The following is a 16966-nucleotide window of genomic DNA, read 5'->3' as shown; positions in this document are numbered from 1 at the left end:
CAATTCTTGGCTGATACAGGTTTTTACTATAATTTTCTTCCCCCACAGCTTTTAAAGCTTTTAGAATAGGTTGGTTCAAATGACAGAAAACACAAAAAACATACAGTGACAAGACTTTTCCCCAATTCTTGTCCCACATCTGCCCACTTCAGATTCCCTCCATAGATATTCAGTGTTCTTTAACTTCTGCATGACCTTCCATGGTTTCTTTTTGTATTATTGTATTATTTTTCATAGGAAAGACAGAACATATATTTAATTCCATTATTTCAAAAATAATATGGCTTTCTGTTATAGATTATTTATTCTTTGAGGATTTTCAATTCTTTGCATTATCAAATGTAACTCATAAATAATATTTATACCTCTGTCAGAGTTGCTTTCCAAGACTGCAATCTTGAACATATAAAATTGAGTGAAAACATTTGTAGGATCCCGTCTTTCAGCTTCCATCACTGCCTCTTTGGCCTGAAATAAAGAAACATTGGATCTATTTTATAAAACCAATAAGGAAGTCCTTACCATATTTTACAAGTATCATTAAAACATTTAAAATGGCTAAGGGATACTCATAATGAAAAGATAGGAACTGCTCTCTTAAAAATGCTAAAGAAACAATGAATTCTGCTTCTGGAAATAGAGTGAGTTAGCCATGTCAGACCAACCCTCCTTTTAAAAACAACCAAAAATGTTGGATAACATATTTAAAAATATTTTTCAGAAATATACAAAAAACTGACAAGATAGTAAAGGAATTACCAAGCAAAGAAAAACTAAGGAAAAGTGAGGTCCCTCAAAAGTAAACAGAGAAGTGAAGCCACTTTTATCTGGTAGGCATTTGCAAATCTAGGCAAATGTTCTGTAGCTTTGATGGATCTCATTAAGATAGGAAGTAGACATCAAGACTCATGGGATCACACTCTTAGACTAGGCTAAATCAGAAGTAAACTTGTTCCCAATCATATCCACTCCCCAGGGGGGACTGCAAAGAAGTTTACCTTGGTGCTGTATAGGAGGCGGTACAGAACATAGGGGGAAATAAGCTCTGAGGTATAACATAAGTATATTCATTTATTGATAGCCCCAAACTACATTACACAGAGGGTTAAAACATCTAAAGGTGCATATTTAGGCTGGTCCCAAACCTATGGCTTTGTGCATGCTGTGCAAGCACTTTACCTCTGATCTATACCCCCAACCAATTCAATATTATTGAGCACTACAATGAAATGAGCTGGGCTGGGGTTGTGACTCAGTGGCAGAGCACTTGCCTGGCATGTGTGAAACCCTGGGTTCAATCCTCAGCACCACATATAAATAAATAAAACAAAAGATCCATTGACAACTAATTTTTTTAAAAATAAAATTGATTAATTAATTAATTAAAGGTATTTATAAATGCTTACCATATTTTACAAAAATATTTTAAAAAGAAGAAATGAGCTATTATAACATGAAAAGACAATAGGAATCTTAAATGAATATACATTAAATACTGTCAAGAGAAAGAAACCAATCTGAAAAGGCTTCATACTATATGATTCCAATTATGTAATACTCTGGAAAAGGCAAAACTACATGGATAGTTAAAAAAATCAGTTGTTTTCAGGAGGTCAGTAGGAGGGAAAAATGAACGAATAAGTGAAGTACAAGGGATTGAAACTATTCTGCATGATAACAAGTATGTCAAATGTGTCAAAAGGACTCTCTGTACTTCTCACTCAAGTTTTCTGTAAACCTAAAACAACTCTAAAAGTAAACATCAATTTTTTAAAAAAAATCAATAGCAAGAAAGGAGAGAAAAAAAGACAGAAATGACAAATAGAAGAATTAAATTAAGGGCTGGGATTGTGGTTCAGTGCTAGAGTGCTTGCCTAGCAAATGTGAGGCACTGGATTCAATCCCCAGCACCACATAAACAAATTAAATAAGCAAAATAAAGGTATAAAGGTATTGTGTCCATCTACAACTAAAAAATATTTTTCAAAAAAGTATTAAATTAAGATGTGGACATAAACTCAATTATATCAATATATTAAATTTTAAAAAATTAAATGTCCAGTGGAAAAACAAAAATTCTCAAACTGGATTAAAAAATCTAACTATTAGATATTAAAAATATCTAACTATTTTCTGTTTATAAATAGCATGTCTACTATATAATGGTACAGAAAAAATCCAAACGGGTTCAAAGTAAAAGGATTAAAGTAGATATACTGAGAAAATATTAACCAAAGAAAGCATGCACATGCACACACATATTTTTGCAGTGCTGGATTCATGCATACTAGGCAAGCACTCTAACACTGAGCTATATCTTTAGCTTTAATGTGGACATAGTAATGTCAGATAAAAATGACTTTAAGGCAAAAATACAAGATATAAAAAGGCTCACTTTATGCCAATAAAACTTCAACAAATAGAAATATATTACAATTCTAATTTTGTATACACATAGAGCCTCTAATACATAAAGCAAAAACTATCAAATTAGATGATGAAATAGGCAAACTTACAGTCTTTATAGGACATTTTAATACCTCATCTCAGTGCTTGACAAAGTATGCAAAATACAGGTTTGAGTACAGAATATTAAAATAAAATAAACATGAGGCTGGGGTTGTGGCTCAGAGGTAGAGTGCTATCCTCAGCACCACATAAAAATAATTTTTTTTTAGAGAATTTTAAGATTTATTTTTTAGTATTTGGCAGACACAACATCTTTGTCTGTATGTGGTGCTGAGGATCGAACCCAGGCCGCACGCATGCCAGGCGAGCGCGCTACCACTTGAGCCACATCCCCAGCCCATAAAAATAATTAAAATAAAGGTATTGTGTCCAACTACAACTAAAAGATAAACATTTTTTAAAAATAAACAACAAACTGAATGTAAATTTATATGTGTGTGAATTTACATGTATGTACACACATCCCCCAAAACTGCAGAAAATACATTTCTTTTAAACATATGCAGATTATTTATGAAAATTGACCATATATCTTTCTACAAAGCATATCTCAACTTATTTCAAAGTCTGAAATCAATTATAATGCAATTAAGCTAGAAATCAATTACTAAAAGCAATTACTAAATTGATGCCAAGAAAATCCTTGCATGTTTCAAAATTCAGAAATAAGATTTTTACATAATTAACAGGTCAAAGAAAATTATAAGGGAAATTGGAAAATATTTTGAATTGTATAATATAATTTTAAATGTATAATAAAATACTGCAGAATGAATAGGAGATATACTATGTATGCATGTGTGTAAGAGATTTATTCTGGGAACTGGCTCACATGATTATGGAGGTTGAGAAATCCCACAATATGCTATGTGCAAGCTAGAGTACCAGGAAAGCCAGTGGTATAATTAAGTTGGAGTCCACAGGCCTGAGAACTGAGTTCCTATGTCTGAAGGGTGGAAAAGATGGAGAAAACAAATTCCTCCTTCTTTCATCTTTTTGTTCTCTGAACCTTGAATGAATTGGGTGATGTCCATCACATTGATAAGGGTGAATCTTCTTTACATAGTCTGATTTAAAAGCTAATATCTACTAGAAACACCCTCACAGACACATGCAGAAATAATGTTTCTACCAGCTATCTGAGCATTGTTAATCCAGTCAAGTTGACACATAAAATTATCCATTACACAATATATTAAAATTTGTGGACTAGGCAGGCAGATATCCAGGGAGGTTGGTAACATAGTAATTCTTTTCTTGACAGTGGTTATATAGGTTTGTATATACCAGGCCGAGTGGTTATACAGGCTTTATACCGACAATATGTGTACTGTTTTACCCTGTAGATGCTATATATAAATAAAAAATTACTTAAAATATTGTGGCTATAGCTAAAGCAACAATTTTAAGAAAATGTATTAAATGTTACATGATAAATATATTTTAAGGTTGTAAATTTAAAAGCTAAAAATTATCTTGAGAAATTATAAAAAGAACTGAAAATTAAAGCTAAAGAATGTATGCAAAAGAAAACAATAAAGATATTAACCGAAGTTGCTGAAATATAAAGCAAACATACATAGAAAGGACCCACAAAGCCAAAATCTTGTTCTTACAAAAAAAAACAAACTGGAAAAATCTCTGGTAAGACAAGCAAGGAATAAAAAAGAGAGAAGGGAAATTAAAGATATTAAGAGGGTATCTGAACAACTTTATGCTAATGAAGTTGAAAATTTAGACAACATAAATACAATCCTAGAAAATATAATTTACTAAGCTGAATAAACAAGAACTAGAAATATCTGAATAGTCCTGTAACTAATAATCTATGCTCGGTCACATCAGTGCACTAGTTCAAGTAAAACTGAATCCAATTCTTCTGATGACCTCCACAGGAATGATGGATTGCTGGATACTCTGACTAACCCTTTCTCTCCCCAGGGAGAAGTGAGGAACTAAGGTTATTTTGTCTATTTGCTTTATGCTGAACCAAGTGGGGGTAGGCATATCATGACTACAAACCAAAATCTCAATCTCTTTTTGCATTCGCCCCTACTTGGCTAGATTATGCCAGACCCCATCAGTACTCTGAGATAGACAAGTGAAAAGCCAATCCCTTGGGAAAAGTCATGGTGTTGAATGACTGACTGCACCAACACTTTTCTTTCTTAGGGAGAAGGAGGCAACTGGGGGTTTGTATGCTCACTCCATGCTGAGGCAGGGGGACAAACTTGATATCTACAAGCCTAAGCCACCATCTCAGTACTCTCCTGGCTGAATAGATTATGATGGACCCTTCAAAACACTAAGACTAAAGAGACAGATGCCAGTACTATGGGTAGCCCCAGAGACACAAAGATAGGCTCCTTCCTTCCAAGCAGAAGCTGAGAACTAGGATTTTTTTTCAATACATTTATTTATTTATTTATTTATATGTGGTGCTGAGAATCAAATGCAGTGCCTCACCTATGCTAGGCAAATGCTCTACCACTAAGCCACAACCCCAGCCCAGAACTAGGATTTTTATTTGTTCATTTTGGGTTAAAAGGGGCAGAAGAGCTATACTGTCTACTAGTCAAAGTTGTCATCTCCTTTCTCCTAGCAGCTAGGCTGTGTTCATCCACTGAGAACTCTAATGTTGACAAGAAAGAAGTCATTCCTCCAGTGAACACTGTGGGAAAATTTGGGCTTCTACATGCATGGACCAACTTTTTCCTTCCCATTGCTGATGCTAGGAGTTAGAACATATCTTCCTGATCATATGGCACTGTGCCAGGGGTAGGGATTCTGGTAGAAAGGGTTTCCTGAATATTTCTATTAGCTTTGTCAAGTCTGGTTTTGCATTTTCCCAGAACACAGGAGCCTTTTCATCAGATGCTGAGTTTCTCAAAAGAGGAATTTGTCCATGAATGGTTGAATCAGTGTGTTTGTTGGGGAAAGGAGTGTTCTACTCTATCATCTTGTTGACATCACTTCCCAAACAGTTTCACATTTTAGGAGAAAAATAGTTCCAAGTTTAACAAACTTTTCTAGACAATACAAAAAGAAAGTGACAGTCTACAATTTATTTTATGAAGTCAACATAACCTTATAAGAAAATCCAACAAAGAAAAAATGGAAAAGAAAAATTAGAAATTAATTTTACTCATGAGAACAGATGTAAATATCCTCAACAAAACATTAACAAAACATACCAAGTAAAATAGGAAAATATTTTCCCCCCAGGAATACAAGGTTGGTATAAATCCTCCCCAAAATGAATCAATATCATTCAACATATTAAAGGAGAAAAAAAAATCACACAATCACCTCAATAAGAGAGAGAGAGAAGGTGGGCGAGGAGACGGAGAAGCAGGCAACTGTGGGTTTGTGTGCTCACTCCATGCTGAAGCAGGGGGAGGAACTTGGTATTTACAAGCCCAAGCCACCATCTCAGTACTCTCCTGGCTGAATAGATTATGATGGACCCTTCAAAACTCTAATACTAAAGAGACAGATGCCAGTACTATGGGTAGACCCAGAGACACAAAGATAGGCTCTTCCTTCCAAGCAGAGAGAGAGAGGAGGAGAGGGAGAGGGAGAGGGAGAAAGGGGGAGAAAAAGAAAGGGGAAGAGGAAGAAGGAGAAAGGGGGAGAGGGAGAGGGAGAAAGGGGGAGAGGGAGAGAGAAATCTCTTAAAATATGAACTATGGAGAAGGACTTCCTGAACCAGATGGGACTATATCTGTACTGGGGTAAGTAATGTCCTCCCAAAATTCATGCCAGCATCTAACCTCCAAATGGGACCCAATTTAGAAATCATTTTTGTAGATATGATCAAGATAATATGAGGTCATTTTGGTGAGATGGGCCTTAATCCAACAACTTGATATCCTCTTAAGAAGGGGAAAATTTGGACGTAGAAAGAAATAAGAGAAAACTATGTGAAGACAGAAGACAAAGAAGTACACAGTCATGTCATGATAAGCAGAAATTGGAGTGATGAATCTATAAGCTAAAAGAAATAAAGGATTATAGGCAAACATTAGAAATTAGGAAGAGGCAATATAGGGTCTGCCTTCAGAGAAAGCAGGGCCTTATCAACACCTTGATCTTGGACTTGTAAGCTCCAAGAAATATAAGAGAATATATTTTTATTGTTTTAAGCCACCCAGTCTGTGGCACTTTTTTATAGAAACCCTAGGATACTAATAAAAAACAAAAACACCCTAAAGGAAACATCATACTTACTGGTAATTTACAGTAACTTTTCCTTTTAGATCAGGAATGCCACCTTTTTTGTTTTTCTCTTGGTACTAGAGATTGAAACTAGGGGTGCTTGACTACTGAGCCACATCCCTAGTCCATTTTATTTTTTTATTTTGAGACAAGTTCTCTCTAAGCTGCTTAGGGTTTCACTAAGTTGCTGAGGCCGGTCTTGAATTTGTGATCCTCCTGCCTCAGCCTCCCAAATTGCAGGGATTACTGATGTGCACCACCACACCTGGCAAGTTGCCTTATTTTTAAACATGGCCAAACCAAATGAAAAACAAAAATGAAAAAACAAAAAAGGATTTCTGCAAAGTTTATAATATTTTCCAAAACTCCACCTCATTATAAAAGTTAAGGAAAGTAATTTCATACTAAAATGAGAACTAGTAAAGCATCAATATAAATACTCTAAAATTTCTTTTAAGAAAAAAAGACAGCAGCAGGAAAACATCCCTATAGAAAAAGAAAGCATGTCAGACAAATATGCCTACAAAACAGGTTAAATCTCTAACAAACTATTTCAAAATAAGCTAAATGACATTAAGTAAGTGATACCAGATATGAAAGCTCAAAATAAATCAGAATTAGAAAAAAAGAACTAAGAAATAAGGTGCTAAAACTAAGGAAACTATTAGAACTAAAAGAAATAATTCATATCAGAGATAAAGACTAACAAGAAAGAACTCAAAAATTGATAAAATACAGCCAAAAGTACCACAATAGATATATTTTTATTGTTTTAAGCCACCCCATCTATGGCACTTTTTTTACAGAAGGCAAATAGAAGGCAAAAAGAAAAAAAAAATAAAATTAAGAAGAAATGAAGATAATGTAGGTTTTACTACATCAAAGACAGACATGATGTCAGGTTCAGTGGCGTAAGCCTATAATTCCAATGGCTCAGGATGCTGAGGCAGGAGGATCACGAGTTCAAAGTCAGTCTCAGCAAAAGCAAGGCACTAAGCAACTCAGTGAGACCCTGTCCCTAAATAAAATACAAAATAGGGCTGGGGATGTGGCTCAGTGGCCAAGTGCCCCTGAATTCAATCCCTGGTACCCCCTCCAAAAAAATAAAACACAAAAAAGAAATGAAGACACCTAAAGTGATTTACTGATTCAATGCATCTATATGAAAATCCCAAGGTCTTTTTTTTTCCCCTAAAAAAGCCAATGCTAAACTTCATGTGAACTCTCAAGGGACCCAAAGTAACCAAGAACAATCTTAAAAATAACAAAGTTTTAATACATTTGCTGATTTAGATAGTTACAAATCCATAGTAATAAAAACAGTATATTACTGGATAAGAACAGACATATAAAGCAATGGAATATAATAAAGAGCCCAGAAGTAAACCCTTATATATGGTGAAATAATTTTCAACCTCGATGCCCAGACCACTCATTGGGAAAAGAATAATCTGCTCAACAAAGGTGTTATAGAAACAGGATATCCATATTCCATATGGATCCTTACATCTTAACATCACATACAAAAATTGACACAAAATGAATCAAAGAACTAAACATAAGACCCATAACTATATATCTCCTAGAAGAAAGTATAGAGGGAAACCTTTAGGACATCATATTTGGCAATAATTTCTTGGATACCACACAAAAACCACAGGCAAAGTAGGAAAAAAATAGAATTAGAATTCATCAAAATAAAAAAATAAAAAAATAACTTGTGTGTTTCAGAAGACACTATGAAGAAAAAGACAATTCACAGAAAGGTAGAAAATATTTTAAAATCATATATGGATATGGGTTTAATATCAGGAAAAAAGACTTCCTACAAGTAAAAAACTATAAAATAATCCAATTTTAAATGGACAAGCATTTGAATAGACTTTTCTCCTAAGAAGATACAGATAGATAGTCAATAAGCATGTGAGGAGATACTCAACATCACAAATCATTAGGGAAATACAAGTCAAAAACAGAGTAAGAGACAATTTCATAGCTATTTGGATGGAAAAAAAAAACTAGAAAATAGTACGTGTTGACTAGGATGTGGAGAAATTGGAATATATGTGGACTGCAGGTAGAAATGTAAAATGTTATAGCCATTAAGGAAAATGGTGTATGATAGCTGATCAAAATATTACATGTATAATTGCCATATGACCCAAGAATTCTACTCTTAAAATATGCAAAAAAAAAAATTTGAAAGAGGCTTAAACAAGATGGCCACTGTGGCACATGCCTGTAATCCCAGTGGTTAAGGAGGCTAAGGGAGGAGGATCATGAGTTCAAAGTCAGCCTCAGCAACTTAGTGAGACCCTGTCTCTAAATACAAAAAAAGGATGGGGATGTAGTTAAGTGCCCCTGGGTTCAATTCCTGGTACCAAAAAAAAAACAACAAAAACAAAAAAACAGAGACTTGAACAGATAATTATATAACCATGTTCACCAATATTAATCATAATAGTCAAAAGGTTGATGCAACCCATCAAGCAGAATGGATAAAGAATATGTGTGTAGGTGGGTGCCAGGCACAGAGGTTGACATTTGTAATCCCAGTGGTTTAGGAGGCTAAGACAGGAGGATCGCAAGTTCAAAGCCAGCCTCAACAACTGTGAGGTGCTAAGCAACTTGTCTCTAAATAAAACAGAGCTGGGGATATGGCTCAGTGGTCGAGTGCCCCCGAGTTCAATCCCTGGTACCAAAAAAAAAAAAAAAAAAAAGAAATAATATGTGTGTGGGTGTGTGTTATTTAAATAAGATTTAGCCTTAAAAATGAATATCATAGGGCTGGGGTTGTGGCTCAGTGATAGAGTGCTCGCCTAGCATGTGCGAGGCCCTGCACATAAATAAATAAATAAATAAAATAAAGGTGTTGTGTCCAACTACAACTAAAAAATAAATATTTTTTTAAAAATGGACATTATGGGGCTGTAGCTCAGTGGTAGAGCATTTTCCTAGCATGTGTGAGGCACTGGGTTTGAGCCTCAGCACCAAATAAAAATAAATTAATAAAATAAAGGTCCATCTACAACTAAAAAAAGATTTTTAAAAAAATGGACATTATGACACACACTGCAACATGGATGAACCATATAGAGAATACTGTGCTAAGTGCAATAAATTAGTAATGAAATGATAAATACTATATGGTTACACTTATATTGGGTACCTACTTAAAGTAGTCAAGTTTATACAGACATAACATAGAATGGTACTTTTCAGGGGCAACTGGCAGAGGGGAATAAGGAATTGTTGTTTAATGGGTACAGAGTTTCAGTTTTGCAAGCTGAAAAGAGTTCTAAAGATGGGCAGTAAAGATGGATTCACCACAATGTGTCTATACTTAATAACATTGAAGTACACTTACAAATGGTTGAGATTAATTCTGAGCAGGGCACCGTGGAACATGCCTGTAATTCCACTGGCTCAGGAGGCTGAGGAAGGAAGTTCAAAGCCAGCCTCAGCAAAAGCAAGGTGGGCTGGGGATGTGGCTCAAGCGGTAGTGTACTCGCCTGGCATGCTTGGGGCGCTGGGTTCGATCCTCAGCACCACATAAAAATAAAATAAAGATGTTGTGTCCACCGAAAACTAAAAAAATAAATATTAAAAAAAATTCTCTCTCTCTCAAAAAAAAAAAAAAAAAAAAAGCAAGGTGCTAAGCAACTCTGTGAGATCCTGTCTCCAAATAAAATACAAAATATGGCTGGGGATGTGGCTCAGTGGTTGAGTGCCCCCAAATTCAATCCCTGGTACTTGCCCCCTGCCGCTGCCAAAAAAAGATAATAAATCCTGTTACATGTGCCTTTACCACATTTTTTTTAAATCAACTGAATATCTACATGCTAGCAGTAAACAACTGGAAATTGAAATTAATAAAATCAAAATCATTTGTAATATCAAGAACAGGTATTCTTTGGGATAAATTTAACAAAATATATGCAAAAATTTTACATTGAAAACTATAAAATATTGATGAGAGAAACTTAAAAAGACCTAAACAAATAGACAACAGCTAGGTAAAGTTAATGAATTGTAATTCTAAATACTGTTAACATATTAACTGTCCCCAAGTTGGTATAAAGATTCAATGCAATCCAAATCAAAATACCAGCAGGCATTTTTTCAAAAATTGACAAGCCAATTTTATAATCAATGTGGAAATAATAAAGGACCTAGAATAACCAAAATGATTCTACATAAAAACAAATTTGAGGATTTACACAGCTTGACTTTAGAACTTAATATAAAACTATGATAACTGATAGAATGAGATCTTAGCATAAGGAGGTACATACAATCAATGGAACAGAATACAGTGCAGAAACGAATCTAAACATTTACGATCAACTGATTTTTGAGAAAAGTGCCAAGGTAATTCAATGAGGAAAGGATAGTCTTTCAATATTGGTGCTAGAAAAATATGATATCTATACGGAAAAAAATGAACCTTCATCCCTATCACACAGACATAAACACACATGCATGTACACATGCAAATTAACTCAATCTGGATCCCAGACCTAAACATAAAAGCTTAAACTATAAAATCTCTAGAATAAAGGTTTTCATTTGCTATCTTGGGGTAGGCAAGGATTTCTTAGAGAAGACACAGTAAACCTAAACCACAAAAGAAAAATATAATAAATTTTACTTCATAAGTTAAATCCCACAACCCACCTACTAGAGTAGATGAAACATAAAAGATTGAAAATACCATATGTTGACAAGGACGTGGATAAACTGACATTCTCACCCATTGCTGGCAGAAATGTAAAATGGTCCAAATGCTTTGAAAAACTGCTCAACAGTTTCTTGGTTTTGGTTGAGGTTTGGTACTGGGGATTGATTCCAGGGTTGCTTTACCACTGAGCTATATAGCCCCAGTCCTTTTTCATTTTGAGACAGGATCTCACTAAGTTGTCCAGGCAGGCATCAGACTTACTATGATCATCCTGCCTCAGTTTCCTGAGTTGGTGGGATTACAGGTAGGCATCACCACATCTGGTTTCAACTGTTCCTCACAAACTTTAAAATCCACTAACCATATGAACCAGCAATTTCACTTCTGGATATCTGGTCAAGAGAAATCAAAACATATCCAAAGGTGGGGGAGAATACATGTTCAGGTTATTAGATAATTGGGAATGGAAAGAAGGGAGGGGGGATAGGAACAAGAAAGACAGTGGAATGAATCTTACAATTTCTCTATGTATATATATGAAAACATCACAGTGAATCCACAATCAAAGACATCCACAAGAATGGGAGCCAAAGTAGAATAAGATATATTCTATGCTTGTATAGTTATATAAAAATGGATTCTACTGTCATGTATAACTCAAAAGAACCAATAAATAAAAAAAATAAATTACATAGGAAAAAGATACCCAAAGGCATGTACTTGAATGTTCATAGTAGCTTTATTTATAATAGCCTCAAAAACCAAAATATCCATCCACATATGGATGAATAAATTATGATATATCCATACATTGGAATAGTACCCAGCAACAAAAAGGAACAAACTATTGATACATGCAACAACATGAATGACTTCCTAAACTGTATGAAAGAAGTCAGATCAAAAAAGGAAAAAATGAAGTACATATTGTATGATTACACTTATATGAAACTCTAGGAAAGACAATTTAAGTTATTGTGATGGAAAGCTTATCAGTCATTGCTTGGGGCTGGGAGTGAAAGTCGGGATTGAGAAGGAGCACGAGAGAAGCTTTTAGGATAAAGAAAATATTCTATATCTAGAATATGGTAGTGGCTACATTGGGGTACGCTTAAATTTGTCAAAATCAAGTACCTGTATACTTAAAATGAATGCATTTTTGTATATAAATAATATTTCAATGAAGTTATTTTAGCAAGAATCTACCAATGATTTATATCTCTTTTGTTCTAAAATTCAATAATCTTTAAATTTGATCCTCTAAAAATCTTCAACTATAACAGATGTTATCAAATAATACTATCTTAGGACAACATGGTTAGAGGAGACCTCAAAGTCGTCTTAGTTTAAAAAAAATTCTTCTGATATTTGAATCTCCTCTGTAACATTCACACCAAGCAGCCATTCAGTCTCCGCTTAAATACTTTCAAGGAGAGCAAATTCATTATATCTTAAGAATATCCAGGCTGGTGATGTAGCTCAGTGGTAGAGCACTTGCCTAGCACATGTGAGGCACTGGGTTCAAGCCTCAGCAACACATAATTAATAAATAAAGGTTAAAAATCAAAAACAATTTTACTTAAAAAATAATATCCACCTTATTTTTTGCATAATTCTAATCACTAGAAAGTGTTTTTTTACATATATTTATTTCATTTTTTGTAGTACTGGAGACTGAACCCATGGGGGTTCTACCACTGAGCTACAGCCCCAGCTTTTTAAATTTTTTTTTATTTTGGAAAGAGTCTTGGTAAATTGCTGAGGCTGGTCTCAAACTTGTAATCCTCCTGCCCCAGCTTCCTGGGTTGCTGGGATTATAGGCATGTGCCCTCACACCCAGCTAGAAAATGTCTATGATGATCCAAAATCTCATCCCTTGTGGGTCTCACCAATGGAAATAAATTCAAATATTAGAAGAAAGCTATCATGCTTCCCCCAAGTCTTCCATTTTCACCCTTTATACTCCTTTAACTCTTCTTCAAATAAGAAGGGTTTTAGTGTTCTCATCATCTTTGAGTACATTCTTCTTAGCATGTTCGGGTTTTTCAATATGCCTCTTCAAAACTGTTGCCCCTAGTCCAACACTTTACTTCAGATAGGCTCTAACTAAAGTAGAAAAGAGAGTAATTGCCACTTTACTCCCTCTGTGCATTATACAGTCCCTCCTCAGAATCTGTGAGAGGTTGGTTCTAATACCAACACACCACCACCAATAGCATACTCCCACCCCATGGATACCAAAATCTGTGAATCCTCAAGTCTCTTACTTGCGTATAACCTACTTGCATCCTCGGTGTACTTCAAATCATTCCTAAATTACTTATAATTCCTAATACAATGTAAATAGTTTTTACACAGAGTTGTATAAGAAATAATGACAAAAATACAAGTCTGTATGAATTTAGCATGCAATTTTTTTTAATCTGCTGTTGGTTGCATCCACAGATGGGGAATCCACAGATATGGAAGACCAACTGCATTTCAATTGATTCAGTCTAATTTGGGAGAATGTTCTTAGTATTATTGGCTTTTGTTGAGCTCACAGAAAGCAAAAAGCCCTGTGCTTTATATATGCTTCTGTTAAAACCACATTTTATCTATTTTATTCTTGTATAGTTGGTTTGGGGGATACAAGTATAGGATGTTTTGTTGTTTCCTGTTTGTCTTTATCTTGGGCTCATTATTTCAGCCTTCAGAGCTGACACTGTCTTCTAATGTATCAGTTACTGTTTTCAACTTCAGGTCATGTGTATACTCAATCAATATTCATAAAATTCCCTCATTTTCCTATTCCTATTTTAAGACCATGCAGTATTTGACACATGATTGCACATAATATTTTATTACTTTCTAAGTATTTTATATGTGTAAATCTCAATTCTGCATTAATATCTTAAGCTCATCTGTAGAACAGCCCATATCTTCTACTTTTTTTTAATAGTATCAGACACAGATTAGGCATTCAATAAATACTTGTTGACTTTATTCAAAACCCCAGTTAGGGTATTTGTACATTACGCCTGCATCAAATGAGCCACAATTCACCTTCATCTGATATTTTCTTAAGTGCTTTTTATTTTACATCCATAAGGATATATTTGTGGGAAATGCAATATATATCTAAGCAATACAAAATAACTTCAAAATCAGTGAGGCCAATACAGTACAAACAGAAGCCACAGTGCCATCTAGTGAACATCATGCGATTACATTTACTGTTTACATTTACTGATTACATTTAAAGCTCTTTTCAGTCCTATAGTGGAAAGCCATGATTTTTAGAAGCGTATATAGTAAATAGAAACAATATGTAATCAGCACGTGAAGAATAGTTGTTTCCCCTTCAGGTTGTATAAAAAACAGTCTATAAATAGTCTCAATTTTTATGGATATTGTCGGGAGCCACTCTGAACAGGATCTATGTACACACCTTTAAGTCCTGAGTAAAGAGGTACTGAACATTGCAATGCAATTGGACCTTACCTTCACTAGGATAAGAGAAGTGCAGCTTCAGGAGTGGGTGTTGAATTACACCTACTTGTTTCTTGTAACCCTACCCTTGTCTCATTTGAATGGCTTCTCCCCAATAAAACCTGGGTTCCAGGCGTGTTTTTTCTCTTTCTTGCCTGCCTTGCCCCCGCTTGTGGGAGCTGTGGCTGAGGAGTGGTCACTGAACCCAAAAAGGTACTTTCTGTATCTGTCTTTATTCAGTCAGCAAAATTCACTTGGAGTGACCCTGATCAGTTTAGTCATGTGTTGCAACAGGATATTGAAAATATTATAGATAATCTGTAGTTTGAATTTTTTTAAATATTTATTTTTTAGTTATAAGTAGACACAATATCTTTATTTCATTTTTATGTGGTGCTGAGGATTGAACCCAATGCCTCACGTATGGCAGGTGAGCGCTCTACCTCTGATCACAACTCCAGCCCCTGTAGTTAGAAATTTTGCTTTAGTTTCATCAATCTAAGTAGTATGAATGCCACTTGTGTACCTAAACTTCAGTTGCAAGCCTGAGGATAGGATTTCTATACTTAAAGAGTATCCAATTGTACATTACCCTAACTTTATACAATAACCAAAATGATTCATTTATCAACCAACATTAAGGTTTTAAGATCTCATTATATGAAAGTGTGATGCTGGGCACAGTGGTGCATGCCTGTAATCCCAGTGGCTTGGGAGGCTGAGACAGGAGGATAGCAAGTTCAAAGCCAGCCTCAGCAAAAGTGAGGCCCTAAGCAACTCAGTGAGACCCTGTTTCTAAATAAAATACAAATAAGGCTGGGCAAGTGGTCAGTGGTTGAGTGCCCTTGAGTTCAAGTTCAATCCCTAGTACCAAAAAAAAAGTGTAACAAATTGCTTCTACACTTAGAACCCAAGCTCATTACATCCTGCTCAAGAACATTCAAGTCTATGACTTGCACCAACCACAAACTTCAAAGTCCTCAAATATAAGAAAATTAGAATATTGGGCTTAAGGTTATATAAACTCTCCAAAGGTAGAGTTTATGCATATAAAACTACAATATTGTTTGGTTTTGGTGCTGGGGATAGAACCCAGGGCCTCATACCTGCTAAACATGCACTTTACCACTAAGCTCCACCGGCAGCCCTACACTATATTGTTTAACATTGTCTCATGTAAAATATATAAATATTTAGCTTTTTATGTCTTATTATTGAAGATAGTGTCAAAGTGAACCAGTATAAAGAACTATACAAATGCTGTAAACAATAGAAATAACAGGTTCAACATGCATAAAGCCAAGAAAACCAACAATGCCCGATACTGAATTTCTATTGCACCATCCTTTGAACATACCGCCAGGAGGAAACTGCAGAGTGCAGATACCATGCAGTGCAACGTATTTAAATTTTTATTTTGTCCATTACTATATCCCCAATGCCAAAACAGTATTAAACCTTGTGTGTGTGTGTTTTTTTTGGGGGGGTACTGAGGATGAAACCCAGGGTGTTACACAAGTTTGTCAGATATTCTACCACTGAGTATGTCCCCAAGCCCCCAAATGGTTCTGAATATATAGTAGATAGTCAATAAATAATTTTTTAATGATGAAGACTGAAAAAATATAAACAGTACTTCGGGGCTGGAAAGTTTTGCAATGAAAGAAAGGACATGTATAGAACTGAAGTTTGAGGAGAATGACTAAGGTTGAAGGAAAGTTGATTTTTTTTAAGATATCTTTTTAGTTGTAAATGAACTTTTATTTTATTTATTTACATGCAGGGCAGAGGATTGAACCCAGTGCATCACTTGTGCTAGGCAAGCGATTTACCAGTGAGCTACAACCCTAGCCCGAAGGAAGGTTTCTTAATAAGGAAGATGCCCAAATAATTGTAGCAACAGGGGAAAGGAACAATAGAGGAAGATTAAAAAGATAGGATTGAGACCTGTAGAATAGTTACCAGAGAAAAGTAATTCTTGCTCTGAGACAAGACAGAAGGATGTGTAAAGAGGAGACACACTGATAAACTTCATGTCATTGGATACAAGCTCAGTCAATCACAATCATATTAAAATCTTTTGATAAAACAAAGGAGAAAAGAGAGGGGCTCAAGGGCAGAAAAATG

General features: G+C 35.0%; 1 protein-coding gene and 1 non-coding gene across 3 annotated transcripts in view; both read right to left on the bottom strand.

Annotated features, from left to right (window-relative positions):
* Positions 1-16966, bottom strand: part of Tex11 (testis expressed 11) — a 285555-nt gene that overhangs the window by 105251 nt on the left and 163338 nt on the right. For both annotated transcript variants that reach the window (XM_077106381.1, XM_077106382.1), the window contains one exon: positions 366-468. In XM_077106381.1, the coding sequence (XP_076962496.1) occupies positions 366-468 (103 nt within the window). The remainder of the gene's footprint in view (positions 1-365; positions 469-16966) is intronic.
* On the bottom strand, positions 16098-16237 carry LOC143639572 (small nucleolar RNA SNORA8). Its single transcript, XR_013154720.1, has one exon. It is a non-coding gene; the product is annotated as a small nucleolar RNA SNORA8 (small nucleolar RNA).

This window comes from Callospermophilus lateralis, chromosome X (assembly GCF_048772815.1).
Source record: "Callospermophilus lateralis isolate mCalLat2 chromosome X, mCalLat2.hap1, whole genome shotgun sequence".
In the NCBI taxonomy this organism is placed as follows: domain Eukaryota; kingdom Metazoa; phylum Chordata; class Mammalia; order Rodentia; family Sciuridae; genus Callospermophilus; species Callospermophilus lateralis.
Note: the sequence above shows the minus strand (reverse complement) of the source record. Positions and strands in the feature narration are given on the sequence as shown.